At 32.5% G+C, this 16378-nt stretch overlaps 1 protein-coding gene across 1 annotated transcript; it reads left to right on the plus strand.

Annotated features, from left to right (window-relative positions):
* The first annotated feature begins 3937 nt into the window (after positions 1-3937).
* Positions 3938-15826, plus strand: LOC113511183 (longitudinals lacking protein-like). The gene is made up of 5 exons (XM_026894797.3): positions 3938-4105; positions 4346-4459; positions 5940-6026; positions 9232-9378; positions 10658-15826. Exons 2-5 carry the CDS (start codon positions 4364-4366, stop codon positions 10712-10714), a joined length of 387 nt encoding a protein of 128 aa, XP_026750598.1. The 5' UTR covers positions 3938-4105; positions 4346-4363; the 3' UTR covers positions 10715-15826.
* The last annotated feature ends 552 nt before the right edge of the window (positions 15827-16378 follow it).

Here is a 16378-nt window from a genome sequence, read left to right on the forward strand (position 1 = left end):
CGTACTGCGCGGTTTCAGAGATGTTTCCTCCCACGAACACTCAGGTTGTGGAATGAGCTCCCTGCCGAGGTTTTTCCAAGAGACTACAGCATGGGGTTCTTCAAAAGGGGGGTAAAGAGGTTTCTTCAGGGTCGGCAACGCACGCGTAATACCTCTGGTATTGCAGGTGTTCATAGGCTATGGTAACCACTTACCATCAGGTGGGCCGTATGCTTGTTTGCCACCTCAGTGGTATAAAAAAAATCTGCTTTACAGTTGATACACGAATGGAACTGAGGTATTGGGTACCTCAGTTCCATTCGTGTATGCAATCGACTTTTGTACAAAGTCTTCCTATATTGGTGTTGCGAAGCTCTATTTTCAAACAATTTCATTTTCCCCTCGATATCTGATGGTAAAACGGCTTAGGTGCACTTGTGAAGAGACGGGTGGACAAGTAGAACTTTTAACTATTAGCATTATCATATTTGAAATACCCATAAGTAACTTTTTAAATAGCCACGAGTTTCTTGGAAAACAGTCTTAACCAATGTGTGATGAAAGATATTTTGAAATCCAACAATTTTTTTTGTATATAACTTAGAAAGACAAACAAGCTAATGGCCCAGCTGATATAAAATTATTAATTTATTTAAATACACCCTCCGATTTCACGAAAATAAAAAAGTATCCTCAAAAACATGAATAGAAAAATTAAAATAAATGTAAGTGGTATCACTTGTATTGGTGCGATGTATATCGCATCTTGATTTTAATATACCAGGAATTAGCCTGTACTATCGGTTATCCTCATTCTATCGATATAAGCCGATAGGACGCCAATGAGTGATGACATGTGAGGATGAAATCAGGTCATCCCATCGAAATTAATTAAGATCCCGCGTGTTGGCGAGGCTCGTGCTGAAAATCAGCGCTCAAAATGCTGAGCACAGACCTCATTTTGCAGGTATTGCGACGCACGCACACACACACACACACTCATTTTGGATGAAACTGTTATAATACGAATTGTTTTATTTATTTATTTATTTTTTATTTATATATAAATATTGTGTGTAGTTTCGTTGTTATAATTATTAATATTTTTTTAACCCCTGTGTGGATGTAATCGCATATTTCTGTAGAATAAAGTTTCTTTCTTTCTTTCATGACGAATTCATTAAGAATTAACTGCAATTATTTCCAAGGAGACCACGTGGAAGTCGACCTGACAAAGTATTTATAAGTACTTTATTACACACAAAGATTACTTTAACAAAGATAACTTTGATTAAAGATGTATAAAGGCGAGCTTAACTCTGTAAGAGTTGTCTGCCAGCAAATCATTTATTATTAGCAAAAGGGTTGTTACATCCATCTATCAGTAGGTACATATTTTCCCCCAACAGGGCTTTTTTAATGGGTGATAATGGAATGGTAACCCCACCCGCGTTATCGGTATACACCGACGAGGGACCAGTGAAGGATGATAGGTGAGGATGAAGCAGGTCAGTTAGCCCATCGTGACGAAGTCAATAAGAATTGTTTATGATGGTTTCCAGCGGGAACCACGTGGAGATCGACCTAATACGATATATTACTAGCAATAGGGCTGCCAAACTCCATTGCTAACAATCCCCCCCCCCCCACCCTCGAGCCCGACAGAGCTTGTGCTAACAATTTTTCCCATGTGAGTGATGATAGGTGAGAATTTAGCCAAATCAATTTAATCATCGTGATGACCGAAGGTTTTTCATCATTATCAGTAATGGAGGCACTAGTGCCTGTTATTAAGAATTCTTTCCCCGCCACTAGCCGACAAAATAAATTTTTACATAATCTAGCACCTACACAGATGATCATATCATTACATTTACACATAGAACACTGTTTATCGTATCCTGGTTCAATCCAGTAGCAGATTTAAACACTTACCACTAATAAGCTATAAAACCCACTCTTACAGTTTGATACCCTACTTCACAGGGGGGAAAGGGATTGTTAGTAATGGAGACTAATAATCCCATTGCTAGCAATATACCCAACCAGGTCGACCTCCTCGTGGTTTCCCCTGGAAACTATCATGGTTAATTCCTGATGAATTCATCATGATGGGCTAACTGGCCTGTTTTCATTCTCATCGATCACCCTTCACTGGTGCTCCGCCAGCGTATGTCGTTAGCGCAGGCGGGATTACCATTCCATTTTCATCCATCAAAAAAGAACCCTACTTCACAAGCATTGTAATTATATTTTTTTGTGAATGATAAATCTGCAGGTTAACAAAATTTAAATAATACAAATCAATCAATCAACAGGGACTTCTCATGCCCGCCAGATGTTGTGTGGGCGGGCGAGGTAGGGGCCTCGGGGTATACCCCTCTACCCCAACTTCAACTCCGGAGGCGACGATCTCCGGATCGCTGGGTTCTACAGCCGGAATACACTGGTGGTCTGTGTATGCCGGCGTGGTGTCTTGATAATACAAATAACAATTTCTAATCAACTAACCATAGATAGATGGCAGTATTTGTGAAAGTATCTTTTTAAGATCTTAGATCAAAATACGCTATTCAACAATAGATGGCAGCACTGAGCAAGAATTATAAATAACGTTAGTATTCTTCAATGAATAAATTATTTATTAACTGTTGAAAATCGTACACGCTGTTAAAGTATTAAATATTTTTAAATTATTATTAATGTAATTTTTTTAAATAATATTGTTTTAGTTTAATTTCTATTTTTTTTATTATCACTTGAACGCAACCTATTACACCGAAATGAAAACCAATGAACTCTTCAGAGTATACCATTTTAAAAATATTACCATTATAGTCAGGTAATTATTAATAATATGCACTTTATACAACTAATTTATAATCATGATCTTATTCATTTAATGTTCTACACAACATTTTATTATATAAATAAAAATTTCAATTTAATATCACAGCTAAACCTATATTCTAAGCATCAATATTAACTAAATTTCTAATAGATTTAAGTCAAAATAATTAAATATTTAGTTTATGACAATCCATAAAACGGTAATTATTAAAAACTATCGATTTAAAATATTACGTTAAGAGAAATTCAAAGATAGATTCAGAGGTTAGATTATATTTTTAGGGTTTTAGTATCTGTGTAAATTGTCAGTGGCTTCTGTCAGAGTTAATGATTAATATGTCATTCAATTATCAAGCGAAGAGTCTAGAGACATACTCTAGACTCCTCGACTCTCGACAACTAATAAGAATTGTATCGTATATCTGATTAAATTCGAAGTTATAAAAGTAAACTTTAATGTGTTTAATTAAGCCGAAGACAAGAGCAGCTACAATATTTAGAGAAATAACCCCTCAGAATTGATTTCAATGCCCCATGCCAGCAGTATTAGCGGTCCGTGAATCCGAATAATTTTGCTACTCGTATATTAGTAATAAATTTTATAATTCGATTTTAAAATTAGTAATATATTAATTTTTTAATTCGCTTGATTTTACTAATTAGTAATTCTATCGAATCCAGCAATAATGTAAACAAAGCCCTTTTTTGTGTTCATTACTTTAAAAAAGTATCTCATAATTCCAATTATCAAGTCCTTTCATTTAAAATTTTATTAGTATTAATAGTTGTTACTTTTTTTTTAAATATATATAATTAGCAACACTCTAAAATTCTTGACCATTAACAAAAAAAGAATATTCCAAGCAATCCGACTGGCTCGGCTTCATTCGTATCGATTCGTATATAAACAACTACAAATGATTTTTTTTAGCAATTAGCAAAAACATACCTAGCGAATGAAACTTGTAGTCGTATGAAATTACTAGTCGTATAATAAAATTTATAATCGAATTATGTAAAAATAAATCGAATGAATTGCTTAATCAATGAATTAGTAATCACATTAGTATAGTCGCGCATCGCTATGTGGTATTAAGTTGATCGTAGTTTATATCTTGGCAACACTGACATTTACTGAAGGAATTTGAAGAAATAGAAAGAAGTCGCTAATTTATGTTAGACGGCGTCTTTATTTTGAGTTTCATATTGCTTAACTTCAGACAAAAGTTGCGAAACAATACACATTGCCCTTGAATACATTTACAATTTAATTTTGGTGAGTACTAATCTTATAAAATATTAGCGGATTAGACCACATAGAGAGCTTGTTTTCTATACATTCCACACACATATCGTGACGTAGATGTAAATTACATTTTTTTATGTGATCATTTAAAACAATTAACGTTTTTTAAGCTACGAGATGTTTCAATGCATTGGAAAATTAGATTAAGCTATATTTTGTATTGTCTAAAACTGTATTCATTAGTTTTATTTAGGTAAATATTATTTGCAGGCTATAAAAACATCCAATATGGGCGATCAGCAGTTTTTCTTAAAATGGAACGATTTTCAAACGAATATGGTGACATCGTTCAGGCATTTGAGGGACGAGAAGAGTTTTACAGACGTGAGTAATGGATCTGCATAAAAACGAAATTGTATCATAACCTTAATTTTGTTTTCTTTTTATAAAGATGCTCTGCATGTATATACTCATTTAAGTTTCACTAGCAACTTGCTCTAGGCACGACTATTCCATACTGTTTTTATTACTTTTAAATTCTCAGAAACAAGCACCAACCTAAGCCTATATTCTAAACTTTTGCCATTATCTTATTTATCAATACTACACAAGAGCTTACTGGGTAAATGATCCTGGATAGCTTTTAAGTAAATAAAATTACCCTACAATTAAGTACACTGAGAAGGTTATAACTATAAAAAAATAATACTGTCAATAATAATAAAAATTAAATAAATTATGAATTAATTGAATAGATTTCTTGACCACCCATTTTGGAATAGTTATTGCAGGATAAAGAAAAAAATTATATATACATACAGTAATAATAACAATTAGTAACTAAAAGAGATCTCTTCCAGTCAACCTAACATAGTGTCATAGGGATTGAATATTGACCATCACAAAGATTTAGTTACAATGTTAAATAGTTACAGTAAGTTAATTGAATATATACATTATTTTGTGTAAAAATTGTAAATCTTATAATTTTAATTGACTGAAGTTTATTAAAATGCAGCGTCAGTGGTAAATGTTCTTTTACATTATTTGTATTATGTAGTTAATTGATAATCTGATTATTATTTGTGTTATTATTAATTTAGTTAATAATTAAACATTTCCAAGTATTTTGAACAACTTTTGCTAAATATGTAGAAGTGTAAATTGGTCCAAACATTAGTATCTACAGTACAGTAGCTACAACTATAATAAAATTGCTATTTTTTTAATATATTAAAATGAATACAAAATTAATTTTTTTGGCAGTGATATCAGGGATTAAAGACTTTTAAAATGTGCTACTAAACAATAGTGATTATGGGTTGAAGTGCCAATTTAAAAATTTTTTACAATTTAAACATTTCATCAAAAATTGAATTTGAATGGTGATTTTACATTACATCAAGTTTACAAAAAACATTCTTAAAAATGTGAAGATACATTTTATGAATTACTAATTGACTTGGCATGAGATTTTTATATTATATTTTATATATATATATTCATAACAGTGATGATGAGTTATTGTCGGCTAAAAGAGTGTGATTGAACTCACAATAATATCATCATAGTCAGAAGAGCCTAGAACTTACTATTGTCTTACACTAGCAATCATTTGGCATCTACTCATATGGAGAATTACCTGCATAGAGAAAAAGTATTTATAGCTTATTCTATAATATTAGATACCTTTTTAAACAGTATAAAGGATTATTCTGGGGTATTAACCGTTAGGGTTAATAGAATACCCCGTATTTGATGATTACTTCCATTGTAGTGAATGTAATATTCAACATATCCATGTCTCGTCGAACATATGATATCCTATAAATTCATATAATAAATCCTTTAATTGTGTTTACAGGTAACACTGGCATGTGAAGGACAGACATGTAAGGCACACAAAATGGTGCTCTCAGCGTGTAGTCCATATTTTAAAAGCTTATTAGAGGTAAGAGATATTACTGAGCTATCTTTTATTAATCATAAAAATTTAACATAATTGGATCTATTTAAACAAAAATTGTTTTATCTATGACAGTCAAAATTATTGTTAATAGTTATAGTTTCCTATGGTGTTAATTATGCAATTCATGACTATAATAATCTATGGAATTGCAGAGCCCGAACGGGCTTTTTTTTAACTTTTAAAGAGAAATAATAACGGTATACCCTGTTACGTCCATGGTCCTACTCATGTTTTAATTATTACACTGTTTTGTCATTATTTCCAATGGGAAATTTAGCACAAAAGAATGAGACAAAATAGTTCAATATCTAAAATAGATTTATAAGCGTTTTGACGTTTTTATGAATAACTAACGAGCCGCCCCGGCTTCGCACGGGTGCAATGCTGATACTAAATAGCGCCGCCAGCTGCCTGGCCGGTACCACCCCAACCGCTGTGTCCCTGCATTTTAAATCTTATAATATTTTACAAAATATTCATTTAAATTACATGCTGTAAAGGGCCATATTGGTTGGTCAAATTTGCCAGTAGTTGCCACGCTTTCGGGCGGGTTGGCAACCGCAGTTAGATTTTTGGTGAGATACCGGAACCACACAGCACTATAGAAATCATAAAATACAATGATGCCTATGACACATGTGTTGCTATTCCTGAGGATAAAGGGTTATTGGCTCAGTATTCGATATTTCAATACCATATTTTGCCTTTCAAACTAGGAGAGCTATGCAAAGCTTAGTTGCTAGCTACAGAAACAAGTGGAATAGGTGTACTCAATTTTTGTATAGTCTCTAAATTTTTGTATAAAGTGTAAAAGAGAGAAGTGTGGACTGAAAGACGATGTAGTGACAAAAATCGCAAAAGGAATGTTGCGTTGGTTTGGTCATTTGGAGAGGATGGATGAAAGAAGAATTACGAAAGAGATTTATCGAGCAAGAATGAATGGAGATGTCGGTAGGGGCCGCCCTAGACGGACGTATGTCGACCAAATAGGCGACGTGCTGAAGAAGGGCCAAATTAATAGTACCCGTAACCGGCGAGCGTGTATGAAAAAATTGATGAATGTGGAAGAAGCGAAAGAGGTTTGTTTGAATCGAAGCATTTGGCTTTCCATTGTTTCTGCCTACCCTAATGAGAGACAGGCGTGACAGATATGTATGTATATGTATATGTAAAGTCTCCCTCGGGTAATATTCGAAACTCTTTCTATTTATAAAATCACGTTTCCAGTACTTGGCAGAGAAGAATATTTACTAATGGCGTCACCTCGAAATTCATTCACATGCATTTGAGCGATTTTCATAAATGAACTATTAATAATGTGAGAACAGGTGAATTGTGGATATTAAATATAGTACACGGATGTTGTGTTACAAATGTAACATAACGTACGTGATTGAATAACATACAAAATGTTTATTATTGAAACACGTTCTCACGCGAAACTATGACTATTTCCTTCGTTATACATCAGACATGGGTATACATCTCTTTAATTAACAACGATATTATTTAAAGAAATTTGCTAACGCCGACTTTTTTCATCGAGACAATTTAATTATATCTACTGTAAATATCTATGAGCGTTACTAAGAAGTAGTGCAAACGTCCTTCCGGGTACCGTACACGACGATAACGACCCTTTTATTCATAAAAACTAAAAGGACCTACAAACATATTTAAACTATTAAAATATTTTCTCACTGTCTTTCAAATTGAGAATTTAGTGCAATAGAAAAAAAAAAAACAAAGCACTTCAATAGCTAAAATAGGTTTATGAGAGGATTGGTGTTTTTATAAAAAAGGCGGGTAGGCACAATTTTTTACTGTATCACGCGACTTCACTCGTGTGAATCTATATATAAGGTATCTTTGTGGCTAAGTTTTTTTTATGTGTGTAAATGGTATGGTAACCCCGCCTGCGCTAACGGGATACGCTGGCGGAGCACCAGTGAAGGGTGGTAGATGAGAATGAAAACAGGCCAGTTAGCCCATCATGATGAATTTATCAGGAATTAACCATGATAGTTTCCAGGGGGAACCGCGCGGAGGTCGACCTGGTTGGGTATATTGCATACAATGGGTTTCTCAGTCTCCATTACTAACAATCCCTTTCCCCCCTTGTGACTAAGTTAGAATTATAATATATCCATTTAGCGAATTTCGTTCAAATCATTTTAGCAGTTGTTTTTTTTTTATAAACTTTCGCATTTATAATAGTAAGTAGTTAACATAGTTATACAGTACGAGAAAATGAAGTAACAATTATAATTAATTAAATAACACTAGACTACAAATATTTTAAAAGTTGCGTTATCAGTTATAGAAATAAACATGTAACCTAAGTTGTGAGCAATATCATAGAGGTGGATAATATATAGCAATATTTTAGTTACAATATCTATATATTGGTCCAATAACGAATATGTTAAATGTCTGTTATCCAATATTTAATGTTGGAATAAAGAACCCGATCGAAATTAATATAGATATCAGACAGATATGTGGACGAAAGAACTGTATACTGGTATGCAAACACGGTGTTTTAGAAATATAATATAATTATATAAAAAAATATACAAAGCAAACCAACGGAGTAAAAAAAAAAGCGAACGAAACAAAACTGAACTGACACAGACTTCAAATTACAAAACATCTTTTTAATAAAATTAAAAAAAAAAACTAAAAAAGGTGCGTCGTGCACAAAAGCATTTTTCGCCAATTATATCCAAAGAAACCCAATATATATATAATTTTTATACAACTCAGAATGGCAAACAAGCTGACGGCCCACCTGATGGAAAGTGGTAACCGTCGCCTATAGACTTGAGCAGTACCATGGACATAACAGAGTATACTGTTTCGGCCATGATACCCCCCATGCGTTACCATTCCCGAGGACTCGGGTGTTATTCCTCTGTACCCTGTAAATTCACGCCATATCCCACCCTTCAAACCGAAACACAGCCATGCAAACACAACTGCTTTACGGTAGAAACACGAATGGGACACAGGTACCTAAGCAATCGACTTTTGTACAAAGTCTCCCTCTGGAGCAGTACCAATATTATATTGATGAGGCATAATCTAGTATACTCATATCTCTTTAACTCCAGAGAGCGTTAGAGTATTAGTTTAAAGTACTAATGTTAATGATTGCATATGTAAAAATGAAATATCACATCCTCAGGAGAACCCTTCAAAGCACCCCATAATAATCCTGAAGGATGTCTCATATCTGCACCTGCAGGCGATCCTCGAGTTCATGTACGCGGGCGAAGTGAATGTGTCTCAAGAGCAGCTACCGGCCTTCCTCAAGACAGCTGCAAGGCTTAAGGTAACAGTAATATAAAGAATATCTTAGATTATATAGATAAAGTGTCTTCATACAAATGCTTTGAGAAAAGTCGGTCAACTTTTTTATACAATTTTGCGTGATAAATAGTTATCAGTCGTTCCTTTATAACTTCTATATTTTTTTTTTTTATAAATTCTGTATCTTTTTAATGCGTGAACATTCATTTATTAAATAATACGTCAAGATATATTGTATGCGTATATACAATACTGATAAAAAACCGAGTCAGTTAATTTGGCAAAAAGTTGACCCGTTTTTGAGGCTCGATGCTCCTATCTATATAATCTAAGAAGAAAATATATAATACAAGGTTTTATTCGCGACTGCTCCAGCTTAACCGGGATAAATAAATAGCCTATTTCCATTCCATATAATTATTTGGTTCGGATTGGTTAAGAAATAAACTCATTTTCACATTTATATTATTAATAAGGATTATTCACATGTCTCTAACCGAACAATTTATAATTACTCACCACCATCCAAAGGTTTCCTGGAAGAGATCGATTTTAACGATAAGGCCGCCCATTGTTTCCTCGATATGATCTCGGTTTTTTAATATTATTTCGTGCTACTATATGGTAGAAACAGAAATGACAATAGAACATTTATTCTATTGTGATCTTTGGCACGTTGTGTACACTTTATTATAAATAGCCTTAGATATATAGCACAGTTGCCGGATGGTCCCGGCATAGAACGGGCCACTCTTTCCTACTGCGTGGATGTCGTAAAAGGCGGCTAAGGGACCTTAATGCTCAAGAGATAGACAGCAGTTTCCCGCTTTAAACACCACCAAAGCCTAACTGAAGTCATCAAACCGCTTGCCAAGTGTGGCAACTACTGGCATATCTCCCAGCAAGGGGTGGCCATATGTCCAGCTGTGGACAGTTATAAGATGATGATGGTGATATTACACAGTGATCCTTGCAATTCGTGTGATTCTATGACACTTTCTTTTATGTACCAGTTAGAAATTTTGTACAAAAGTTATCAACTTGGATGATTCTATTCCCCATTCGTGTTTCTGTAGCTGTGAAGCCATGAGTGTGTTTCAGTTAGGAATGTAGGGTTTGGCAGTGAAATTACAGGGTACGAAGGCATGATCCTGAGAAACGGCAACGCATGAGATGTACCGTAGGCGTCAGAGTATATTCTGTGATATTTATTACAATAGGTGAAGAATGCCAGTTTCCATCAAGTGAGCCATCAAATTGTTTGCCATTCTTAATTACAAAGAAAACTTTTTATATTTCAGGTGAAGGGGCTCGCCGAACCTCCACCACAAATGCCGAGCATCAAACGAGAAGGCTAACCCACCGTCAGTGAGCAAGTGCCCTAAAGACTCTAGTGATGATAGAAACACCAATGTAACATACCAATAACATTCATCTCCCCCGCTTATTTTATGGACTGCAAATTTTATAAGGCTTTAGACATGCAGCTAGTGTATAAAAATATGACTGTATGACCTGTTTTACTTTGACATACCGAGATAAATAAAATAAAAAAAAAATAAGAAATCACATTTAACGGAATTCCCTCTCGAACATAGAGAATGATCTGAATTCATCAATTATCTGTCAGTATTTATGTCTATTGATGAGTAATTGATGATATATGCGGATGGCTACGCGGTATCCGGTCAAATTTTGTCACAGATTATACAATTATTACTATATAAATTTTATGACTTTATAAGTTAGATATTTAAAATCTAATCGCCGTGGTAAAGTTGAGTGTGGAATAAATTACACTAGTCATATGAATACAATAAAAAATAAGTTAAATTCTTGATACTGTGACTGGTATAAACGGAGATTTTTATTTGTATTGGTTGTTGTTCATATTAAATCGCGTACATTCATAAAATAGGCGACGGTTACCACTTTCCACCAGACCGGCCATCAGCTTGTTTGCCAGTCTATGTTGCATAAAAAACAAGTCTATTTTCGGCAAAATATTTATTTACATTATTAAGAATGAAAAATAAAAAGCTGCTTGTCTATTGCCAAAAATCATAAATAGTTATATCTATTCATATATATGTTATATTTCCCTTTAACGTTTAGAAGTAAACATTTTGCATTTTAAGTCAATATGAATTGAATCAGCTACGCTGCGTGAAAATATGTATACATAGTGTCAACATCGATATAAGAATATTAAATTAAAAAAAAATCTTTAACAGCTGCCAAGATCGATCTTAATTTAAAAAAATATATTATTACATTTCTATCGCATATCAAGTCCCTTACGGAATAGGTCCCATAGTTTAGATACCCTCAAAGTGCGGTTAGATCATAGATACTTGTTCATTCTTCATTCATAGTTTCAAAGATTTTCTAATTATCAATTCAATTTCATTCAAGGCAACCAAAGTAGCCATTAAAATATGAGATCCCAAAATAGATTTAAGTGTTACTATTGAACGCACATTGGGGTTGATTAGGAAATATTTCTCTCTAAAATTCATAGATTTTTTAGAAAATTACTTCGCAATACAGAGGGACCAATTCTAAATTGTGTGTTTATAATTAGTGAATTTTAGAGATAAATATAGTATGAATTCAGAATATTCTCCGTTTAGTCAGCAAACAAATTGTTGAAATAGTTTTGGTTACTACTCACATAAGAAAGAAGAAATGATAGGATATTGTCATCTCATTCTATTGTATGGACTTGCTAAAGATAACGCTTCTATCGATAGATTCGTTCGTTACTTGTCTGAAAAAAAAAGGGGGAGACATTATAAATAAGTGGCATAACCTTATTATATCCTTAATAAAAGAAATTTAAGAATACTGCTAGTTTTACAATTATCGCTTTGCATAGGCAAAGTGTCGAGTATTTAGTAAACATATGTTTATTTTTTCATTTCTTAATATTTTTGTCTCTTTCCGTATTAGTACATATAGTATTTAGTGAATTTTAGATAACTTTTTAGATATTTAAAAACATGCTTAATTTATTATTTATATTTACATGTTCATAGCAACCTATGATTTGCCGGAGAGATCAATTATACACACAGAGCGAAACGCTATCCACGAAATGGCCGTACAATGCTATAAGGACCTATTCCGACAATGCGATAGTATCATTTTCGAAGGTCAATAAGTAGGCGCTAATCTATTGTTTTATTCGTTAATCAAATTACAAACAATAGAGTCCAATCTGAAGCACCATTGTCTCTCAAATTAAAATTCAATTTTAATAAATCAAATCTTTGATAGTATTGTGTAAGAACTATTTTACATTTACAGTAGAATCTCGATAATCCGAATCAAATAAAAATGGGTATTCCGTATAATCGAAATTCCCGATAATCGATTTCAAAATCAAACAATAATTAAATTTTAATATGTATTTTATTATTAAATAATTATTAAGTGCGTTATTTAGACAATACGATGTAAAAATAAATTACGAGCTTTAAAAATAATGGATTAGAAAATACCTATTTACTCAATTAATACATAATAACATTTCTAAATCGGTAATTAGAGCTGTGATGAATAAGTCCGAATAATCGAATATTCGGATAATCGACATTCTATTGTAGTTGTCATACTACCATACCATATTAGTATTGCTATACTATCAAATTATGATTGCAGTTTTAGAACCAAGTTTAGGGAATGGTACTACAAAATCAACACAGCTGTACAGATTGTACAGTCTGTAGATTTACAGATAAAGATCGAATCGCATCACATGTTTGATTTTTTCATGTATTAAATACATAAATAATATTTGATACACAGCATTTTCGTTTAACACTGATGTGATAGCAATGCGTCCCTGCCTTATTTCACTCCAAACTCCATAAGTTACCTAACAACCAAAGTATATTAAAATTAGCTTATATCTTAGCTCGCTTAGGGATGCCCCAACATGCTACCACGTCAGTAGATATAGATCTATCCACCGATAGTTGCCTTACGATTATTTACTCATAATGCGATTGTATATCGATTTTTGGTGTTGATATTGTAACATTGAGAATAATAAAACCTATTTAAATCTATTCAAATGGCGACTGATAACTTAATGCAATACAATCGATTTAATAGACTAATTTACCGTTTAATCGAGTAACGTTTGTTCAGTCGATAATCGATCGATTTATCATATACAAAACGTGCAGATACGATTGAATGTTTTGAAGTAATCGATATTAGCAAATTAAATGAAAAGAAAATTGCTTTTTATATAGACTGATTGTGGTTTTATAAGTATCAAAAATTTCGTCTTTTTTTTTTAATTTTTAATACTTCATTATCCATATTAATGTAAACATTAGTTTTCACGTAAATTTTGTACCATGAATTCAAATTGAAAATGGCTAATGTATTTCTTTTTTAATATAATTTTGTAATCGAATTAGGCGACACATATTGACGAATATATACTGCAATTTGACTATGTTAATTTAATTAACGTAAAAGAGTAATAACTAAATTATTCTACATTTACACTAAATACACTAAATTATCCTATAATTTTCCATTTTAAAAACAAAATGTTGAATTTCGAATAGTAGAATAGCTAGTGGGAGCTACTCTATGTAACTCACATTACAACTGCGTGGTCTTTTATGTTTGTATAAAAATACTAGCTATTGCCCGCGGCTGTACACGCATTATGTCATGTTTCATTTTAACTAGAAATATAATATTCAAAAATCTTTTCTTAATGCTTACGTTATAAACTAAACATATGTTTCAAAATTTCAGTTTTCTAGACTTAGTAGCTTTGGTTGTGCGTTGATAGTCAGGAGAAACAGTTTTATGAGTATAAATGATTTTCCAAAACCGTCCGCCAGAGGCGCAGTTTAATTTTCAATAAAAATTATCGACGTAAACTAACACAGTTGTAACATAAATATACGTTAAACTCACGCTAGCCACTCAACAGATTCTGGCGCGCCATTTCTTTAATCTCTTAATTTGATAATTTTGCGTTATAACTGATCCCCCTATCCATGAAAACTTACACTTCCTATAAATCTATTTTAACTATTGAAGTGTTGTGTCACTTTTAAATTGAGAATTTTGCTCAAAAGAAAAGGACATGTTTTGTCCTTTTCTTCAATAGCTAAAATACGAATAAATTTTACGAGAAGTTTGACGTTTTCGATGAATAAGGCGGGTAAATTTATAATAATTTTGCCTTAAATGTATTACTAGAAATTAATTAATATTGGACCTTAAAGATTTCGCTTTGTTATCAAATTCTAATTTAAAAAAATAGGTTTAAAGAAAAGGCTCTTCAGAATTTGTTTACAATTTGTTCACAGTATATGTCAAACTGTATGTTTACTTATTGTAAACCTTTAGACGTATATTACAAGTGAAATATGCGATACATGTATTATTTATATAACCATATTTAACTATCTTTTTATAAAAATGCAATGAATGTTGCCACTGCATTTTAATATTTATATGTATTGTTATTTCTAATTTCTAAAACTAAAAATTCGATTTGATTTTCCTGTAATATGATTCTTCTCATATATATTCCAGTGTATTTTATGTTTTTAAAATAGATAATCTTCCTTTCCTTACCATCTTTTTGCCCGAATTTTGATGCCTGTATATCTTGCTCTTATATATATATTTTTTAATTTCATTTTTGGCACTTTTTTATGAAACATTAATATAAGTTTTATTCGAAATTATTAATTTTTATTGATGTGCATGAGGGTGTAGTGCAAATGTGCAGTGCTTCACCACGTATGTATGTTTTTACATATCTTTTCTCACACTAAAAAGATAATATTGTGGTTGCTATGTAATGTACAATTTAGTATACAAGTGCAATTCCTTTCGATTTTAAAACAAAATCAACTGTAAACTCCTGCGTGTCGATCTCAAATCATATCTAGCGTCATATCTACTCCAGTTTCATTTAAAACTATATTTAAGTTTGACTTGTACTTTTTAGTTCAGCACATTTTTTTTTTCTTTTGTTTTGTCGTGTCTCTAATATGCTTCATTCAGTCATGGGCCCAGTAAACTGTTTGATCGAACACATTTATGTAATTGTATAAACCTTGAATAGTCTCAAGCTATTTCACTGTATTTATGTTTTAAAAGGTTTTAGTGTGTTAATAAATTTGTCGTATTCCAGCTTGGACATAGAGTGCAAACAGCTTACAATATATAAAAATATTGCCAGGTAGAACTGGGCAAGTGACATGTATATAATGCAGATTCTAAGCATTTTTTGTCAGAATTGAACCTTTGTTAAGTCCTCCCCTCCCATCTGTATTGTTAGAAATATTGTAAAAATGTAAATCGAATATTTTTAGACGACAGAGTAAAGGTATGTGCTGAATAATCAAGCAACACTTAGTTTGTAATGATTGAAATTATGAAGATTTGTAATTTTAGATAATACAGAAAGGTAACTAAAGTAACAGTCGTTTTATTTAAATACTATCGTTTTGCCTACTACTTCGTACGTGTGGTTTCTGTAGGTAAACACTTCTAGATAATATATCCACTGACTCCCTGCAATGTATGCTGCACTGACGACCTCAACGTCACACCATCTAGTTGGGGTCGTCGTATACTGCGTTTGCCCGTACGGGTCGCTACTCAAGAACTTTTCATGCATACCATCAGATCTTCCTTTGCCCGTCGTTTTGGTACCTTTGTATTTCCAACAATGTACTATAAAATTAACAAACTGTGTCCACTCATAGGTCATAGTTCACATATTATGAAACACAAATAATTATCTTTTATCATTATGTTACGAGCCAACTGAAAAACTGGTCTGGAAAGTAATAACATACACATCTTTCACATAGATTACACAACACACATTCACACATACTCAGGAACATACCCACGTGTCCACGATACAGGTTCGCCTAGTGTGGGGCCCATTGTATCTTGTGTGTGTAACTTAGTATTTTTTGTTCAATAATAAATTTATATTTCTATAGGTATTCACAAACAAAAGT

This window comes from Galleria mellonella, unplaced genomic scaffold, assembly GCF_026898425.1.
Source record: "Galleria mellonella isolate WM207_F2 unplaced genomic scaffold, CSIRO_AGI_GalMel_v1 utg133, whole genome shotgun sequence".
Classification (NCBI taxonomy): Eukaryota; Metazoa; Arthropoda; class Insecta; order Lepidoptera; family Pyralidae; genus Galleria; species Galleria mellonella.

What these genes read in the sequence shown, in the direction of transcription:
- LOC113511183 (XM_026894797.3), top strand. Translation starts at nt 4,364, where the DNA reads ATGGGCGATCAGCAGTTTTTCTTAAAATGGAACGATTTTCAAACGAAT. An exon ending in ACGAGAAGAGTTTTACAGAC is followed by an intron (nt 4,460 to 5,939) that starts GTGAGTAATGGA and finishes TTGTGTTTACAG; the next exon opens with GTAACACTGGCATGTGAAGG. An exon ending in ATTTTAAAAGCTTATTAGAG is followed by an intron (nt 6,027 to 9,231) that starts GTAAGAGATATT and finishes TCACATCCTCAG; the next exon opens with GAGAACCCTTCAAAGCACCC.